This window comes from Pyrgilauda ruficollis, unplaced genomic scaffold (genome assembly GCF_017590135.1).
Source record: "Pyrgilauda ruficollis isolate IOZ18807 unplaced genomic scaffold, ASM1759013v1 scaffold32, whole genome shotgun sequence".
Taxonomy (NCBI): domain Eukaryota; kingdom Metazoa; phylum Chordata; class Aves; order Passeriformes; family Passeridae; genus Pyrgilauda; species Pyrgilauda ruficollis.
Genome location: NW_024524600.1, coordinates 615,872 through 637,186, shown reverse-complemented (window position 1 = coordinate 637,186; position 21,315 = coordinate 615,872). Strand labels below are relative to the sequence as shown.

The 21,315-nt window shown below is 37.3% G+C and overlaps 1 protein-coding gene across 1 annotated transcript in view; it reads left to right on the top strand.

Moving 5' to 3' along the window:
* The window catches only part of ANO4 (anoctamin 4), a 117,224-nt gene that overhangs the window by 33,702 nt on the left and 62,207 nt on the right, over positions 1 to 21,315 (top strand). The window contains exons 5-7 of the mRNA XM_041474407.1: positions 17,156 to 17,256; positions 17,513 to 17,614; positions 20,368 to 20,412. Coding sequence (XP_041330341.1) covers positions 17,156 to 17,256; positions 17,513 to 17,614; positions 20,368 to 20,412 — 248 coding nt within the window. The remainder of the gene's footprint in view (positions 1 to 17,155; positions 17,257 to 17,512; positions 17,615 to 20,367; positions 20,413 to 21,315) is intronic.

Sequence of the window (21,315 nt, the reverse complement as noted above, 5' to 3'; positions counted from 1 at the left end):
CTACTGTGACCAGTGTCAAAAATTCCGTAGCTTTCATGGACTCTAGTAAGTTGTTTCAGTGTCTCACTTTTCTGATCCTATTATTCCATCTGTAAATATCTACAGCTAATGAACTTACAGTACAAATTATGCAGCCTGCAGGCTCTGTATTTTCATGAGCAGCATAACTAATATTATAAGCAGGTGTAGCTTGTTATTTAATGTTTTAAGCACTGTGTCTGGTTACATCCACAAATCAGGGACAGGGACATCAACATGACATAAATTATGCCTGCAAAAAGGGAACCAAACTGAAATGCAAACCTTACCACAAGCATTACATACAAAAGTGCTTCCAGCTATTTAGTTTTCAACGTTGGGCTATTCATTTCATCCCAATTCAGACAGAGCAAATGGAAGTCAGACTGTCTTATTATCTAATTCACATAGCAAAAAGAGTCTCTTTTCAGCAATGTTTTACAGAAATATGTGTTGGTACAAGCAGAACAATGTCCTTTCCCAGGGAGTATTCTGTACCAAAAAATCACAGTCACTAAACAGTGGAGAAGTTTCCAGCTGCTTGAACTTCTGAGGGAAAAGTTTTAGATTTCAGATGCTATGTCCACTGTACAGCACAATGGCAATTTAAAAAAAAAAATGAGGACATAAATGAAAGACTGGATAGATAGGGTCTGAATTCAAATTTCAGAATGCAGTTCTTAAAGACAAATTTCTTGATTATCTGAGGGAGCCCATAAATGAATATGTTTCTGAGTTGACAAGTGCCAGCCTTTAACAGGGCATTGTAAAACTAGTAGACTAAGCAAATTTTTCAGCAAAAAGTTGCTGAAAACTCGATCTACTTTTCAAAAAAAAATATGGCTCTTTGAAGGAATAGGGAGGTAATACAGAAAATACATAGATAACTGAATAGGAATTTAAAAACCCCTGACATACTTCTTTCAGGAACAGGTAAAATTTCTTGTCAAAGAATTTACTGTCATCAACATCCACAAATCAGAACATAAAAAATCTTTTGAAGGAAAAAACCAGACAGGGAAAAGATTAAGAAAAAATTATCAGGGTTATGTATGAGTTGTCCCCTATATGTCAAAAGTCACCTTTCCCTTTACAATAGCTGGTCTTACACTGCAATTATTTTCGAGGGGCTGTTGTTTCACCCACCAATAGCATCAGGAATAAGCATAATGCACAAGGCTACAATCACTTAATGCACAGTGAGAGTTCTCATTGCCCAAAGGTGGCATGACTGGTTTGCTGCAACACTCCCTTACAGTAATGGCTTAATAAGCAAAAATCTATAGTTGTCTCTAGGGAGCAGAAAGACAGACTATATAGAAACCCAGCAATTGGCTTTGTGTTCTCATTTTATTTTAATGATTTTGGTGTTGAACTTGTTTTGAGAAGACAGCAGGGTATTTACAGCATTATGCATCTAAAGCAAAGAGCAATGATTCGTCTCGGGGACATTTGCATCTTCCCCTAAAGCCTGAGGTGGTGTGGGGCTGCCCCCCTGAAAGTAGTGCCAAGAGGGAAGCATGAACCTGGGAGGGGCAGTTCCCTCTCTCACTGCTCTTGGCACAAGGACTCCAGACCCTCTCATTGTCTGATTTTCTTTGTCATAAGGGTTAAGCCAGTGATGGAGCAAGCGGAGCATTGGTGCTCTGTGCCTTGGATAAACTGTATCTCAGTTGTGGAAACAGAACAAAATAGAACTAATTACATCAGGGCTCAGCTTTCTTGAAAAAGACCTTTCAGTTTATGGGTTTCTGGGCCCAAATGAAATGCAGAATTATCCACTGCATATTTACAAATTTGTTTCTTGCTGCTTGAGTGGTAATGAAGTAGTGTTGTAAATGAAGTTTAAAAAAGCCTGACCTGAGGCAAAAATGCTTATGACATAGCCATACTAACTGTAAGTTCTGTCAGCCAGTTAGTCATGTCCTCCTGTTTAAAGTCTTATCTGGTTTACAAAACTCTCTTCTGTGCACAAGTTGTCTTTTATTTTGTTATCTGAAATCTCTTGAAAGAATCTCTAAGAGTACATTTTAGACAAAACAGTGTGAAAACCCTTTTGTTTCCTCTTGGAGCTCTTCATGGTACTCTACTTACTACTCTTTTAGTTATAATTTGTTTTTGTTAATAGACTCAAATAGACCTTTCCATTTATAACAAGATTGACTCAAATTTCTCAAAATATAAGAACGTTGTTCTTTCCCTTTTTTTTTTTTTTTGTCTAAAAACCATCCCTTACACCTTTTTAAACTTTGAAATTTTTCAGAAAGAATAAACCCTCCACAGTGAAAATGTAGATAGGCGAAGAACAAAATGGAGACATGTACATCTGGAAACCATGATACTTTGTCTTGCAATACACAAACTTCATGTTCTTCTCCTCAAGAAATTTGTCTTTTTATATTTGGATTTCTGCATCTTTTTGTGCCTTATAAGTTCATCATCTATTCTGTGACCTGATTTTCTGAGGAATCTGGAGAAGCTCCAGAGCGCTGGTGGGAAGGCGTGTCTGAAGGTCAGCTTCATCACCAATGCTAGATCATGGTCTAAAAAGCCATGGATGGTCATGTTTGGTTTTTTTTTGTAGAATTCTGTAGGTTTTCTATAGATAACAGCCTGGCCCTTCATCACCAGAGTTCTTGAAGTTGTACTGTGAGCGCTATTGCTATTGGAAACTGTGACTTTCTGAGACAAGATTGGATTAAACAAATGTCCTGAAACAGCAGTAGAGAGAATAGAAGCTGTGATTTTTAGAACATTCCAGGTCAATGTTCTTGTGCAAATTTATGGATTTTACCATCATTAGCTTCAGAAGTTCACAGGAGAGAAGGATTCAAGTAATGGAATACAGAAAGTACTGACCAAATTCAAGAGGACATTTAAAGTACTGATGGGAGGCTTTGTTATTTAAAGATCTGCATTTACCTATGTCTTCTCTGCAGGAAGAATGAATAGGGTGGAATGGGGGAAATGGATGGCAGCCAAGGCCTTGTAAAATATTCTAAATCAAATGCTGCTGCTGTGATGTGTCCCAGACAGCTGAGCAGAGCACTAGAGGCACCCATGAAGGTGCAGTTGTAGGAATTAATGTGTCTCTGTTACTGCAGAAGTTGATGTGGGTGGTGAGGAGCAGGAGTTCAGGGAAAATAAGGTGGTTTTACTGCAGAGCCCTAGGAGAAAAAAAAAACCCAACATATTGAATGTCGCTGTTGACAATGTACATAATCTGACTAGGTAGGCAGGAACAAGCCCTTATGTGCATCAGTTCATCTAATTTTGAGGAAAATAGAACAAATTCATTATACCTTGAAGGTGCCTGTTCCTCTCCATTGCAGACATTTAAACTTAGTTGCCCTGAATCACACCTGTGGTGTCTGCTCCTTGTCAGAAAACCTTCAGGGAATCTCTCAGGACCAGTGGCCTTAGAGATATGATAGTGCCAGTGTTTTGATACAAATATCAGTATCCAGCAGGGAAAACCAGGTCAGACACCTGTCACATACCATATCTGTAAACTACTCAAGATAAGCCATTTTGTTTGCCCTCTGTCCAAGTGGTATCTATAGATTTATATTAATAGATCTGTGGATTGGAAAATCATCCTCAGTACTGCTATAATGTAAAGTATGCAACTAATGGAATTGTGTGACAACTGAAAATTTCCGTTCTAAAACCCCCAAGCTATGGAATGGATTAATGTTCCTGCAGTTTTTTCTGTTATTTGACATTTTTTGTTCTTTGATGTTTTGACTGGGAATTGATGAATGCTTGCCATGCTGATTTACATTTCCATCTTGGGCTGGATTTCTGTCTGTCTTATGAAAGGAAGCACAATTCATATCTCCTACTAATGTAGTAGGAGATATGAATTGTTATTCAAATTATTCCAGCCAAAAGGCACAACATAAAAATTGTTTGGGAAAGGTGAGCACTTCAGAGTTTTGGGAAAGGGGGGAATTTAGAATGGTGGTGAGAAAACATAAAAGGACACTAGAATCAAAATGCAGAGGCATATCCACATTAAATCATGGCAGATATATAAGAAAAGCCCCCTTCTCATTGTATAGCTCCCACTATAAAAATGTGACTGTGAAATCTCTTTGGAAATACAATGCAAGCCCTTAACATCTTGAAACAATTGTTTTGTATTTATGGAGAAAGTCTTAACAGACTGCAGCAAAAGAGATAGGCAAGCAATTAATAATCACTAGAATAGATTAGACTCTGCAAAGAGTTTTAGCTGAGGAAAGGGAAACATTTTGAATATGGGAAAATATTTCATTTAAACAGATTTAGTATTAAATACCTGATATGAAAATGCTGTACTAGGTGTTAAAAATGCTATCTTTACAAAAGAGAAAACAGATATAATCCAGTGAAATACCAAAACATGCTGTTTTGTATGGACAGTTTTTTAAAGTAAATTAAAGTGAAAATTTTACCTGTTTCCTGACAAATGTTTAGAAACCTTGTCCAGTTTGCTCCATTTTCATAAAACTTATTCCATTTGGTGTTGCAGCAAAATACTTTTCTCTCTTACATGGCATCACAGCTGGTCACTAGAATGTTCATACAGGACTAACCATGCCTCACTAGCAAAGCTTTTATATGCTATCTTCTTAATTAATTTCGTAAATTACTTGTAGAGCATGAAGGATGTTTTCCATTAGATAATATATCACACAAAAGAAAGCCTCATTTCTTAAACTCATGACTAGAATCTTGATGCAGAAATTATCTAACAGAAGCCTTTGCAATCAGGGTCTCTGGACCAGAATTTTGTTTCATTTGACTACTAAAAAATAAAATTAGATCAACAGCCTGGGATGTAGAAGCCACAATTTTCTTCAGGTCTTATCAGGATGTACTTGGACAGGAACAGATTACTCACACTTACATTCCTTATCCTGTCTTCAGAGATTATCACAATCAGTTCCTAACACTCCTAAAAGTAAAATGGGAACACGAGTGTGTATCAGGTTTTCTTGAATACCTAGAATTTGTGTCTACTAAACAGTGCATATGCACCTCTCTAAACAGCTGACAAACATTGTAACTCCACAGAAAGTCCTGGAGCACTGTCAACAAACTATTACCAACATCCAAAGCACTGATCTCTTTCATTGTGTCACTCTTGAGTTCCTAGCCTCTTGTAGATTGAGTTGTTTTAAGTGTATGCCTCTAACAAAGGGAAGGTTTGTTGCTGGTGCCCTTAACAGCTAAATTTTGATCTTGAAGACTATAAAAATGAAGATCTCAGAAAGCAATTTTAAGTAAAATAATAACATATTCCACAGTAAGTGGAGCACACAGATACTGTTGAAACTCTGAAGGATATTGGATGTGCTTGAAGAAACTTGTGCTTTTAATACCACTTTTGCCTGAGTCCTCTATGTTTTTTATCAAATAGCTCTTTATTGATTTTAGCATGGTAAAAGCAAAATATGTGTGTGTGGATGTGGACAAAGAGTTTAAGTAAAGAACAATTTCTGCCTTCTTTACAGGGTTTATTACAGTAATATCCACATGAGAGCATAATATAGGGCTTCTCCTTTTATCCCTGGCTAAGCACCCTCAGCCACTCCTATATTCCTTACAGCCCCACATGCCAAGTCCTCGAAATTCTTTCGATAGGATCTGACCTAAACCTCCTTCGCTACAATTTAATCCAGTTATTTCTTGCCCGATTGAGAAGGAAAATGGAGTGCAGTTCATTCCCTTCTTATTCATAACTATTTCTTACTTATTTTTAAAATGTTACTGTGGTCTTTGCTTAGCATTTTCTTTGGTGTTTTGAATTCCATCTGTGTTTTGAACAATTTTTTTCCCCTAGGTCAAGTTTCCCAAAACTCTTTATCATTCTAATCGTCCTGCTCTAATTTTTCTTTAATTAATCCATCTATTTCTTACTCAGGCTGTACTTTGCACCCTGCTGAATAGCTATACAAAATAAAAGACTAGGGAATTTGAGTCCTGTATTCCATTAATTTGATTTTTTTTTTAATCTTCATGCACATTACCCTGTTCTGGCTTCTCTTTCTGGCTTCTCTTCTTGATTCATACAGTGATATTTTTTGTGTTCATCATTTCTGCATTTAACTCTCAGCCACCTCACTATCTTTTGCTCTACAAGAATGTATTTTTCAGACACTAGAGTGTAGCATGAGTGTCACATTTACGTAAGCACAGAGCATGGTTTCCCCCTCCCCCATTTTCCTCTCCTCTTCATTATACATTAAAAATATTCATATGTTAGATAAGAGCTTCACTTTAGGCACTTGGTGACATTTCCAACATTAGGCTTTCTATTTTCTTGTTGCTGCCACTGCACTTTCCACCAACGATGTACAGTGGTGATGATTGCTCAGTTGTTACCCAGAGCTATTTCCCTATTAGTATTTTGATATTTTCCTGTTAACCTTTCATGTTTTAAAGGGGAGATGGTATCTCTGTTAGATGAGCCCTTCACTTAAAATCTGCCAGAAAAAAAAGATTTCAAAGATTCCAGTTTTCTCCCATTTTGTGCTGAAATACCATCTGGGCAAAGCAAGAATCCCCACAATCTTGTTGCCTTGGTAGTTTGGGAAATTTAATATATGTGTATTTTATACAAGGTTCCTCCGGTTCGAAAGTTGAAATTACTTCCTGTTACTTTTTCAAACTGAAGTTTTAAAAAATAGAGCTCTGTAATTAGTTGTGCTTCAGAGGCTGCTGTTGGCAGGGATCTGATATTGGGAGATTTGGTCCATGGTACATGACACGCAGCCAGGGTGGTGGGCAGGACTGGCTGCCCTCTGTGGTGGTGAGAGGAACCTGGCCAGAGAAATGTGACTTTGGCTGATCAGGAGATAAGCAAGCAAGATGCAGATGGGATTCTGGAGGAGGAAACAAATACGAGGAGAAAAGAAACACTGAGAGAAGTACTTGTCAGTTGTATTTCTGGATATGTGTGTGTAAGACACAGAAAGCGGGAGGGAGAGTTGCTCTTAAATATTATGCTGAAGGAATTAGTTATTTTTTTGTAATTTTGAAGATCAATATGGCAATTGTGGACAGTAGGGCCATAACATTATTTTAGAAAAGAAATTCACCAGCTGTGCTACTGTGATGATAACAATTCAGTTCAAAGCTTTCAGTCCCTAGTACTAAGAACTAGGAGAGGTATGTGCCATACAATTTTAACATAATTTCTTCCCTAATTCACCACTTTGCCCTGACATTCAAAAGGGGTTATACATGATGGTGTATGTGTGTTTGTACAGCACAAGTAATTACAGTGACTCTGCAAATTTGCACCAAATGATGCAAAGCACATTCCTACACTACATTTCTCTGACATGCGGTACATTATACTTTAAATATTTGACAGGAACAACAGCCTGCAGTGTATGTGTAATTATAATACACTAAGAGGTGGTTTGTTGAGATAGTGTTCTGCAATTTACAAAATTTTCCCTGTTTTCTAGTGATGTAACACTAATGGAATTTCCCTCCGATTTTAAAATATCTTTTATAATATTCATTGGGCCCAAAATGCCATGCTGTTAAGAAAATTCCTTTCAACAAAATGATTGTTATCTATAGAGCCATTCATGTATGAGCCATATTGACTTATTTCAAAAATTATCTAGTGGAATTATAATTTTCCTGTCAGGTAATCTCTGTAATTGAAGAAAATGTCTATCACAGTGCATCTATAAAGAGCTTGAAAAACTGGGATTATTAAGTGAAGTGAGATATTGATTTTATTTCCACGTTATGTGTCTCTACTTCCCTGGAGAAGAAAATTAAACAAATTGCTGTAAGCATACGTTCCAGAGGTACAACAGATGAGAATTTCAATTCTGCTCAAAAATTTTGCACTGAATAAAAGGATCTGAATAGTACCACAGAGCTAAAAACTCTTTTGCAACACCTGTTTCACTTATGGGCTGTGAATTCTCTGCTGCGGCTCTGAGAGGCACAGCCCTTATAAAAAATGGGCAAAATGCTAAAAAACAAAAACAAACAAACAAAAACCTCCTAGAACTATTTATCTCTCAATAGATAAAAAAGACATTTTTTACTTTCCTAAGCTGAACAAGCTGCCTTTTGTAAACCGGGGGCTTCTGAAAGACAAAAATATTTTTTTTTATCACTAGAGAAGGACAGTATGGTCTATTAAGCAAAGAAACTTCATCTCAGCAGTTTCCATGGTACAAGTGAATTTGGAAAGGGGGATTCTTTGCCAGCATATGTGGCCTTCATTTCACACATCATAGGCATCTCAAAACCCAAAATTTTTCTGCAAAAATTTAGGATTAGTACCACCTCTTTGCAACACATGCAATCAGATGAAAACTAACATTATCTCATGTGATAGTGAAGTTGTCTTTCAAGAAAAAGAGGACTGGTTTGTTTTCTTCAACTTCTCTCATTAAATCTGCATGTCAGAGCTCTGAACTAGGAAAGGAAATCCTCTCTGTGCTCTATCACATTTATCTGAACCATTAAGATACTGAGCTCCATCTGGTGCTGCTCTGCTCTTCTGTGTCATACGGGAGGTGTTTTCATCCAGCACCTTATGTCAGTAGGCACACTGGGACCAGCAATAATTGATCAACAGCAGAGATCATGTTTAGGAGTCTGCCTTGACAATTCATTGTGCCATGTATGGGCACTGCTTTACCACAACAAATTAGAACATTCTGAAGGAAATACATAATTTGCCCTTGTCATTCCTCAACCTTGTTTCATTTAAAGTATGTCTAACAAATGAAGGGATTTGTACACAGATGCACAAAGGATCCAGAATTTTGCCTCCTTAGTTTAGAGACATTATGCATTACAATTTCACCTTGTCTCCTTGTCTAGTTAAATTCTAATTACTCTAGCTTTGCTTAGGAAAGTGGGGGTTTTCTTCTGTTTCTGACGTGTGGGTTTTTATCAGATGATCTAATTACATAAAGGTTAAATTACTTCAAGCTTAGCTAAGCAGACAGGTAAAAAATAATGCACACCATAAATTATTAGAAATTTCCACTCTGCACTAAAGTGTGAGATTTCTTTTTATGATCAACATGAAACTGTGGTTTGCTGAAGACAATACATTAAGATGGATTTGCCTTTATCTCTAGGGGTTTTGTATTTAATTTTTTGTGGGAAGTCTTATACAGTCTTAGCATGGTTTGGGATTGAAAAGAAGGTCAATCTATCTAATTTTTTAATACAAATTGTGAACTAAATATTGGTAATCAAGCCTATTCTCACCATCACATTTTGCTTTGGAAAGAATTTCCCTTTCCTGTAGTAATGATAGTATGTCTGAAGAGATGGCTGCTCTACCGCATGCTTTGGCATATTTACAAGACAACTTTCCTTGTAAAATTTTGTTTTCATCCTTTTAGTGTATCAGATCTCTTGAGTACCTTCAGAAGACTTCAGAACGCAGTTGCTCAGAAATTCACTTTGTCCATCTTATTAAGAAATATAACAACTCCATAATAGTTTGTATAAAGTGGAAGAAGAAAGGGAAAATGTCTTGCTCATGTCTCTGCCTTTAGATGAGGAAGGCAGGAAAGTTTTGCAGCAATGATTAGAACAATGTGAAATGAATTATTAGAAGATGGCTCCTCGAACTCTTTCCAGTTCTAATAATCATTGCAGTAAGATAAGTAAGGCACAGAAAACTGAGATATTAGTTGAGTGAACAAGCATTTTAGTCATCCAGACCAGCAGAGTTTATGGGTAACTGTAACTGGTAGAGATATGAGTGATTCACACTCTTCTCGTGCATCTTTTCCCTTCATTTAACTGATCTTGGTTTTCCTTTGCTGCTATTTCTTTCCTGGAAAATGAGAGTCTGTATAAGCCTGAGAAGGAGCAGTGAGAGTGCATTTCTGTGACTTCCCTGCAGAGCAGAGGCACACATGTGTCCTGCACAGCCAGGAATGGTGCAGAAACCCACCCAGGTGTTGCCAGCCCACGTTGTTATCCTACTCGTGCCAGCATGGGACAGCACCCAAGACAACAAGCTGTGCTAACAAGCATATCCATTACCCCTCTGCTTCCCCTACTGCATGGGCTAGCACCTCTGCTTGTAGTTACTCATGTGGAGAAGGTGTAGCTGGCTTGAAGAACTTGGGGCTTGTGTCATGTGGACTGAACTGAACTGACAGTGACCCTAAGAGTAGTCTCCTGCGCATCTGTGCTCTTGTTGAGCTCATGTGTGTCTCCCTTTAGAAAGAATTTCGAGTTGCACCATCAAATACAAAGGTGTACAGAGAGCTGCAGGGCAGTTCAGCGCATCCTGGAAAGTGTGAAAGGACTTTGGAGTCCAGATTGATAGTCATGTATGTATTTCTTGTCTTCCTTGGTTGTATGAGCTGAGAAACAAGACTCTGCAGAGGGAGTTGAACAATCAAAGAGTTTCACACTGCTGGAGCACAGGCAGGTGCTCAGACCTGGGCTGCTGCCAACACTTCTGCATCCACATGGAAGTTCAGCTCTGATTTGTCTGTCCAGAGACACTCTGGTGCTCAGAGAGGTTGCAAGGTCTCCAGTCACAGAGATATTCAAGACCCCACAAACCACTCTAGTTGTCCCTGCTTAGAGCAGGAGATTTGACTAGATTGCCTGTATTATTCTGTGATGCAATAAGCAGCTTATTCAATTTTCTCTAGTTATATGTATGGAAAATCTATCATAAGCCTGCCTGCATTTTTTGTGTGTTTCATTAATTATCATGTTTGTGAAATTAACTGTTGGACAAAAAAATAAACTGTCTTTTTCTTTACCAAAGCAATGTTTTTCCAATAAGCCTCTAAAAGCAAACATGAATATTTAACGGACAATTCATTAAATGTAAGTATTTTCTACTTCAAAAAATTATCAATGAGAAATAAATCCATATCAGAAAAATATTTGCTTTATATTTTACACTTGGCATAAATCACAAAGGAAGCTGCCTTATAAAATGTAGTTCAATTGTGTGATGTGTTTTTAATGGCCTGCGATGTCAAAAGAAAAATAATGTACTTAAGAGGCCTTTCTTTGGCCCACAGAACAGTCAAAAAGATTTGATGGTGTCAACAGTCACTGTATAAAGTACTACCTTTTTATCTAAAATTTGAGCCCATAACTGACATTTCATTAAAGAGACAATGCCAAATACTGTTTCTGTAGGTAAAAATGCATTATTCTGCCCAGAGATTTTAGCTATCTGCATTTTAAATCTGCAAATAATGATTTCACATGTTTATAGTAATTTTCCAGTCCAGAGGAATAAAAGCATATTTGTCAGATAAAATCCATATTATTAGCTATTTTGTCACAGTGATCTTACCCAGATGGGTCTAACCTGTATTCATTCAGATTTACTGATGGAATTATCAAGAAATGTTTTATCGTTACCTCCCAGTCACATCAACCTTTTCCATTAAGATAGTCATGCTGCAGATATTTCTAATTCTTTTCTCTCAGAAGTGCAGTCCAAGTCAGAGGATATTGTTTCCATAGTTGATTTACTTCATCTAAGTTACCTTCCTGTAAGACCCATTCTGCAGATTTAGGTGACATTTGTTGGAATTAAAGACTTCCTTCTGATGTCATTTCTTATCTTAAAGGAATTTGTATTTCTCTACTGCAGATTGTGAGCTCATCATTGCACAGTGAATTTGAGCAGTGAGATAGTATTTGCATTTTACTTCTACTCAAGTAACCTACCCTGTTCTTGAAGCTGTCCTCCCACTCACATATTTTTGTCTACATAGAAGGACATTGCAAGCATTTCCCCTTGTTCTGTTCCACAATTGAGATCCTGTCATATGCTGCCAGAAATTAAGCACTGTAACAATGACACCTGCTCTGAGTTGGATTAGATGACACATTGCCTGAATGCTGGCAGGAAGCAGCCACCTGCCCGCATTACTAACTCCACTGGAGCAGAACCTCTGCAAGTACTTTGCAAAGTAGAAAAAAAAAAAAAAAACTTTACTTCATCATCACATTTTGTCATGAGATTTCAGATAAAAATCACTGTAAATCATAATCATGTGCCTCTGTCACCTTAGATCAAGGTATTCTACATTTCATATGTCAGTGTCCTCAGGTCAAAATTGCTTTTATCAACAGCTTCCTATTTTTTACATAAGGTTATCTTTTTATTCTTATTTTCATCCTTGCTGCTTTTACCCTACAGTTTCTTGCAAGTCAAAGGCTTCTTAATACCCAAATTAAAATGTGAAAAATATTTTCCTCTTTTTCACTAAACCCATGCTTTTTTTGAAGGTACATGTGTGAAAGATATTGGCACTGTTATTCTTTAGGTTCCTCAGAAGCATGAATGTGGAGGCTAATGTTTGTGAGTATGCAATATTTTCCATGAAACCAGACATATATTGACAGTATCTAAATAATTGCCCAGTGGTAATGTATGCACTGGAAAAGTATTGGCAGAATATACTTTCTGTTTTTCCAGCTCCATGGAATTGCCCACGTGAATTTACATTTACTTTGGTTTTACAGAGGAAGAACCGTTTAATCAACTAAAATTTGCTGGGTTTTGTTTTTCCACTTAATTCACTCCACATGGCAAATCAATCTGTGCTGTTAAGTAATTCTCAAAAACAGTGGAAAATGTAGTAGTGACTATTTACTACTCTGCACTCAGACATCATACAGAGCTAGATTACAGACAGAATAGTTACTGGAAGAAGTATGTTGATTTTGTCTCCTTTTCTCTTTTTCCCTGCATTATGGTCTTACCAGGAATTTGGCAAAATGTAAACTGTTTCTGTTCTGCCTTTTTAACTTGCCTTGTAGGATCTTCCTAAAGTAGATGACAATAATTCTGGTTGTTAAATCTTAACAACCAATCTTAAAATTGTTTCAAAATCTTACTTATCTCATATTACTTTCATGGGGAAGGCTTTTAAAGGTGAAGAAAGACTCAGCCTTGAGAATTTTTCTCTTAAATGATGATAGGGGAAACACCTTAATGGTAAATCCTGACATTTTTTTCACCCTACTGTTTTGCATACATGAATGAATACCTACCTATTAGCCTCAAGGCAAATAAACAATGGCACCATTCAATTGGAACCACCGTAATTTTAACCTTCTGCAATGTCATATGCTGTGAATAGGTTTCCTCAACTTCCTTAATTTTTAGACCAAAGAAATGCTTATATCAAGGTGGGTACCTACAGCTGCTTTTGTCTTGAAATGATTGGACAATATTATTGATAGTGAACTAAAATTAGCAAGGAGGAGGAGAATGTTCAAGAGGATATTTGACAAAACATACTAATCTTTAGCCTTGATCCTGGAAGGCAGCCTGCAAATGCAGCAAAATATGGGCTTTTCAAGAGACATTCCATGTCAGCATAACTCTGCTTCTATTCAGAGTCACAATGATAAGTGCAGAATGGGCAGAGTCAGGTCAATAGAAAATACATATATATTTAAATCCTGCCCACAAAAGACATTAGAATGCTTGCAGGAATACATGGGAGTTTAGTACCCACAACTTAACCAGCAGCTGGCACTGCTCTGTGTCTGCTTTAGAAGAACAAGACCTTTTACAAGCTTTCCTTGACCTAGTTGATGTCAGTAGCTCACCACAGCAGGTGTTTCCACTTTTGGAGTTACATAAATGGCCAATGGTTTAGTCTCTTTCACTCCTTACATAGTGACACTGGAGAAGAAAATATGGCTTTGTTTTTAAATGTGTTTGCAGCTGATTGGATTTCTTTGGGAAATAGCAATGTCTTTACAAACTTAATGGTAAAATAGAAAGGTAGCCTTGCCAGAAGGGGAAGTCTATAATATGTACTGTAGTCTATAATATGTGGACCTATAGTACTGCCTGTATTCTAGGACTGGCAGCAATTATCTGGTACTAATGATGCTTGTCAGTGAAGCCAAAATATATATTGACTATGTGTAACCCAGACTCTGGTGACCTGAATTCTACCATACAAACCTATTTTAAAGATCAGGTCAATTAAACTAAGTAAACCTTGCTACCGCTTCTCAATGAGAATAACAATTAAAGATAGTTCTTATAATAAATAATGGTGTTTTTAAAGGAAAACAGATCTAGAAAGTGGTAGTTTGAAGCCAACATTTCTCTATGGAAGAGAGCAGTCCTTCTACAGAAAATATTCTTTGCTCCAGCCGGTTTCAGTCAGTGTGTTGCCTAAAGGCTGTGAAATCTCTGCCTGTAGAGATATTCAGTACTCAATGGGACAAGCTCCTGTCCAAGCAGGCTGATCTAAGTTAGCCCTGCTTTAGCCAGAGGCTTAGCCTAGAAGGACCCTAGAGATCCCTTCCACCCTAGATGAGTCTACAGTTGTCTGATTCTGGTAAGTCTCTTGTCACCCTGGCTTTACACTGTTGTGAAGACCACTGAGAATGTTTATTAGTAACCAGAAGAAAATCAGGTTTTTTAGTGGATATTCCTCCTCAATAAATCAGTTCAAAACAACCAATTTATTAGAATATTGGTGGCCTGAATATTATTGCATTGTGATAGGTGCTACAGGTCAATTCCAAACATTTATTCCATTTCTGTGTTTGCTAAAGTGTTTTATCCCATTGGCCTGCCCCCTTAATTCCTGTTTTTCTTTCTTCTTTATCTGGACATCACTTTATAGCAGATTGCTCATGTCAATACTTGTCTTATTTAAGTTTCCAGGGGGAGTAATGTTACATTGATTTCTGTTTGCATGTTCCCATAATGTGAGATTGAGTTTACTTCTCCCAGTCATTTAAGGAGCCAACCCCTGAAAGTCAATTACAACAAAAGAATGTTCCTCTATTCTCAGTTGAAACATTTATAAGATGAAAGATACTTAGTCTAAATACTAATCTAACCAAGACAATTTAGAAGATTCCATTCACTAAAGTATTTTTGTAATGAAGATGGTCTTCATGCTATCATTTTTCCAGATATTTTGCTTAGCTATTTACTCCTTAGATTAGGTGAGTGTGACATCTCATTCAATTTGTCCTCCATCTGGATTTATTATTCTCTTTCCAGTCTTGTTTTTTCCAGCCTTGCTTTTCTCAGCCTTGCCTAGTGCTTTCCTTTGTGAGCACTTAACATGAGCAAACCCAAGAGAAATGGATTTTTATATTAATAATTTAGCATTATTATTTCTTTTTTTTTTCTGAATATAACTGAACCTGTCAAGTGTATTTTAATTAGGTTTCCTGTTGGTTAGATCTTCTGTTGGCAAAGCTGACTGTCATTTTGGAAACATTTTAATGTGCTAACATCGCAAGATACAGAGTAAGAAAATATTCTTTAAACATCTGTATTGTGATAACCCTTTGGAAGTTTTCCATGTTTCTGCATGAAAACATGTAACACATAAGATACCAAATTTAGATAGTGTTCACTTGTGAAACAACATCTTCTCGAGTCATGTTTGGCTCCCATATCAAGTAAAGCTCAAACTACAATATGCTGGAAAATAACTATAAACTTCCTGTTTAACAGCCATCACTAAGTTTAGAAGCTGTTTTTAATAAACTTCCCCCATTTCTCAGTTTTATTGGTGTGTCAGTACTGGAGTTTCTTTCTGTATGTCGGGATTCTTAGGTATTTCTTTTGAAGTCTGGTGGATTTTGTTCTGTTTTGTTTTGTTTTTTAATCCAAGCTACTTAGGACAAAATTGCCAATCCACAGCTGACTTAACCTCACCTTTGAGAGAGCAGTTTGCAGGAGATTTTTAGAGCGGCAGAATTCAGTTTTGGTTTTGTCTCCTTGCTAAATTCTCATGGGAAAATAAAAGCTAATTTGTGAAATGTACCTATAAAGAAAAACATAATTAAAGCCTGATTTAAAATCCATAAAAGTCAGGGAAAGAGTGCAAGTGAATTCATTGTATTGGAAGCAAGTCTCTTGAGGGCATTTTGTTGCTGTTGTGTCATTTTGTATTGAAATATTTTTCAAAAATTCATCAGCAAAGAAGAACATTTTTTTCCTGCAGTTTTTAGCACCATAAAGTCACTCATTCCTTTATATGGTAAATCCATATTTGCACCCCAGTAATATTTTTAGTACAAATATCTCTCTATGTCCATTATGGTCCAATACTGGAGTTGTTTATAAAATGTTAACTCTAGAGTGATTGGATTGGGTAGGGTTTTTTCCTTTGTTTTTGTTGTGTTTTTTTTTTATTTGTTTATTTGGAGCTCTTTGATGTGCTAAATAAAATAATATATTTGTATCTTAAATGTTGGAGTTTTCATTCCTATCATGTCACAAAGTAGTAATAGAATTTTAGCCACTCTAAGGACATGGACATGCAAACTCAATAATTTCAGCATCTATCAGGATAGTGGAGAGAGAGTGTAAAAAGTATAAATGTCAGCCTCCCACCTATGTAGTCACAGAAGTTTCCAGATAAACAATACTAGATTTAAGAACTCATAGTAAGTTGTATCTATGTGAGAAACATTGAATATAGGACAACATCTAAAAAATTAGGAAATCATCCCCAAAAACTAACAATTTTCTTGCCTGGTTTTCTGTCATCATATTTTCCTTATCTTTTACTAAGTACACCTTTACCTATTTCTTGGAATGTCATCCACTTGATTGTCTAAAATTGTATTGGATGTAACTTCATGAAAATTTAATTAATATTCATTAGAATTTGAACATTTAATCTTCCAGTATTATCATGTGGCTCTCTGTGTTTTCACATCAGCTTCAGCCAAACCTGCTGTAGTTTTCTTGCAGAGCACTGTGTCTCCTCCTGAGTGCAAACAGAGCTAAATTCCTGCTCTTCTCCTCTTTGCTGCACATCCTCTGGTCTTTGCCAGACACATTCTGTTAGGTAGCATCCATGCTGATGTGCACACCCTGCATAAAGTTTTCTTCATGAGATGTACACTCAGCTAACCCATAGATGTATCTGTCTGCCCTCCATGTCCTCTTTTCCATGTAAAGGAGGCACACATGCAGGCCAGAAGGGAGTCACAGCATGGCTTTCATGACAGCAGAAAAAAAAATGGATTGACAAAATACCGATACAACATTTCAAGAAGAAAAAGGGATTGTGACACATCACATTGATCACTGACTACGGTTTCTTTTTTTTTACTTGAAAAAGTAAGCTCTGGTGGCTGTTTTGTTTCTCTTTTGCAGTCATCCCTAACAAACAGTGACATCATCTTTGTGAAACTGCATGCCCCTTGGGAGGTCCTGGGCAAATATGCTGAACTAATGAATGTAAGAATGCCTTTCAGGTAGGTGTAGCTGTATTTTGTCTCAACCTCCAAAGCCACACTATACTGTAAAGTTAATGTGATAATAACACCAAAATGCCTGTAGAAAAGCTCTTCTATAAGATACTACACACCTTTAGGAAATATAAATGGAGTTCCTTAGATACCACATGCATTGCTGTTTCTTGTTAAAGCCTACAATTTTGGTACAATACTGGTTTGAGATTATGATGGGCTGTAGCAGTGCAGCTGTTTTCATGGGGTATTCTGTCCTTAGGCCCTTTAACCCCTTCAGTGCTGGAACCCCCTGCATACTTGTGCGCTGCTGTTTTTTAAATGGACATTTCATTGAAATCAATGGGAGGTCGAGAAGATCCAGGTACGTAAGGCAGCACAGAAAGTGCATGTCTGTTTGACGTATCTGGTATGCACCTGTAAATTGCTTGTATAGTATGCAGTTAGTATCCCATAAATAAGTGTAAATAAGTATCTCATCTAATAGGAAAACAATTTAAGCCATGAATGCTCTTTTTCTGTGGAGAAAATAGAGAACTTATATTAAATGCTACTGATAACTAGATTAATTCCACATCAAAATTCAGGTTATTTTTATAATTTATTAACTATTATTTGCACGCTGGGCTATGAAATTTGCTATGTAAAATATTGCTTTTACTCTGCTGGTTATCAGAACTTTTAAAGTAGCATAAAGACTTCCACTGGAACTGACCACAACCCATGAACTGAGAGGCCTTGACTCTTCTTTCAGTTAGCAGAGTTTGCAATATAAAGCTCCATTGATTTTAATGGAATTACTCCTGAATAAGAAAAGAATCAGACCCAGAATATGCAACTAGTGAGCTGGTGCCTTTGTAGGATTCCTTTTGTTTTTTCTTACCTAAGTATGAAAAATGCCTCTGGTATGAGACACCCTGTAGCAGCAGAGAGCTCATAAGGAAAAATGGATATGTATAGAGGACAAAATTGCAGGCTTATTTTGTACTTATTTTATTTTCATTTTCATGGCAAATCCTCAACTGTTCTTCCTTATGATTTTATTATTAAAGAGAAAATTCTAAAAGCAATCACAAGTCATTGCAGGAAGTAATATTCTTTTTTTGAAGTGTTTCAGCCATGGAAACAATGGATTAGGCCAAAAGTGTGCCTTATTTGACTTCTGTGCCATTCCATGAGATGGACCCACTCTGGCAGTAGAGTGAGGTCTCATGATTTAGAAATACACCAGGAATTCTGAATTTAGTCATGGAGCAGCTTGTTCTTTCCTGATCACTCAGCAGACAGCAAAGTAGGTGTCATACAGATTATATAGAAAGCTTTGAAAATACTGAGGTTTTCTTGACCTGCTTCAGGATCATGGCTTCATTCTTTCCACATCCATGGAGTGAGAATTACTACAGCATTGTTAAGAGGAAATCATGATAATTCACTAGTGACTGCTGGACAGGCTCTTTAATTTTTTCTTAAAAGCAACAGTACAGATTGCCATTTCAAAAAAATTTTACAGTGTCCACAAGTCTAGATGGTGTGATCCCAAACACCTTTGTCTAAGCCCTTGTATTAAGAGCTGCTGATTGCTTATTGCTCCTGGTTATTCAGGCTGGAATTGTGCAAGATCCATGCATTACTGAATGAAATCCTTGTTGTTTCAAAGCAGGAGGGAAAAAGTGGTGGATACCTCTGAATATTGGAAGCAAAACCAAGAAGTGGATGGCATCTTCAGAAACACTTAGCTTTGACTGTTCTCTGCTGAGAAAGGTCAAGCAGAGTAAGATATTGAGCATATTGAGTAGAGCAAGATAAATAACACTATCCAAAGAAGGCTGGCCAACATGAAATAGTTTTAAAAATTTTACTTCACCAGCATGATATGGACTCTAATAACAACAATGTTCAAAAGTTCTGAAAATTAATCTGGAATGCTAATCAAATTTTAAATAATTTATAATGCATTAGTGTTGTCTTATTTTAGAGGATTTGCTTCCAAGGCACTAACAGCATTCCTATACTACATCTACTACAGTATTTAGAACATGTGTGGTGTAACCTTTCATTTTCCAGAAGTGGTACAGTTCTGCATTACACAATGGAACCTCTCAGAATACACAGAAACCACCTCAATTCAGCACTCACCCTCAGTGGATGACAAAGCCAGCCTCTGGAGGAGGAAATCAGAGTTTGGTCAGGCACCCAAATTTTCCAGAAAGGAGTATGAGTCCCAAATCCACACTCAAGAGCCCTCAGATTTTCTTAACTCTCATGAAGATGCGATCTCTGTGCTGAAGGCAGTGTGTCAGATCCTGACAGCAGTGGTATGATAGGCATCTATGAGAAGAACCAGAGCAGCCAGCAGGGGAGTGGCCCAGGCCATGGACTTCCAGTCCTGGATCTACACATGATGGTTAGGGGCTGCTCTGCACCGCAAGGCTGGTCAGGAGGCAGGCTGGGAGCGCGTTCAGCATGTGTCTGCTCATGTCCCCTTGTCCGCTCACTTGCTCATTGTTTGCTGTCACACACGGCTTATTGCACTGAGAACAGAAACCAGCCCGAATGAGGGGCAGAGGGAGTGGCTGCACACTTGGCAGGGTGCTGAGCACATGTGCATTTGCTTGTGTGGCCTATATTCTGTTTCAAGGGATGTTGTCCCAACAGGAATCACAGACCCAGCTTGGTACTGCATGTGTTACAGCATATTGCAGCGTAAGGCAGAGCTTTCCTGGCTTTTCTAAGTGATTCCCCCTTGTGTTTCCCCAAATGCAGCTTTAACAACTGACTAGTAGACGTCATATAATTTATCCATACTTGTGTCAGTCCTATGGAATTCCTGAGAGAGTTTATGAACTCTGAAATAGAAACTTCTTCGGGTCCCCATCTTCCACACATGACAAATAGCAGAAAAGAAGGAGACAATGGGAAAATTATAACCTTCTGGCAATTCAAATGCCACCAGTGTCTGTGTGGCTTCCTGTGACGGTTCTGTTAATCTCTCTTTTAGTCTCTTCCTCCACCTCTTACAGGCTTCTGTCTTCAATCTCCTTTCCTTCCTTGCTAGTTCATACTGTAACTGACGATGGGTTTTCTTCTCGACTGGCTTCATTTTTGCTGTTCTTCCAGGAGAAAAATCTATTACCTGCATCACCGATACAAGTTCATGAATAGGTGAGTACAGTTCTCATGCGAGTTTATACTCATTTGGACCCAATAACAAAAATAATGGTTAAAGTCAAGCTGGAAGGAAAAGTTAATCAGTTGTGTTTGTAGAAGTGATAAAGGGAGTGGTTACACACTAGGACATCTGCAAGAAAAAAAACCGAAGTTGCATTTTTAAGGCATCTGCATTGTGAAAGAAGCAATTAATTTTATCAGTTTTGCCTTTTTTGGAATAAGAAAATATTTTTCAACTGGTGGAGTCTTTAAAGAAATAGCAGTATGTTAGTGCAAGTGCTGTATCTCCTTCTTTCCATGTAGCTCATTAGGGAGTTTCTTGGGGTTAGAGTACCACAGTTACAGGGGTTTTTTCATTTCCATGAACCTTGCTTACCTGTAATACTGATGGCATTATTTATTTATTGCTTCCTCCATGGGGATGTTTAGAAAGATGGTAGATAGGAAGCCAATAAACCAAGCTTGAGAGATGTGTATTTTCCAAGAATCTTTGAAGTGCTTTCACTCAATTACTAAATACCTTTAAGGTTATGCTTGATGCCCAGGTTATGTCTGACTTCAAGCAATGAAACTATTTTTCTGCAGCAGTTTGCATTTTCTTTTTGATACCTTGGAAAATGAAACAAAAATATCTCCAAAATGCCTAAAAACTATACAGACTTGGCAAAAACCAGATCATTTATATATCTACAATTATCTTTCTCTATCATCTCTCTCACTGTATGTGGCATTTAATGCCATGGTACTCTTGATGCAGTTTTCAAAGGGCTCTAGCCCCTAATTACTGAGGTCAGTGGAAATATTCCCAAGAACCTCTAAGAGAGAAAAATTAAATTTGAAATATCTGCATTTTGGAGTAAACAGCCATACCATTTTACACATAATGTCGATACATTT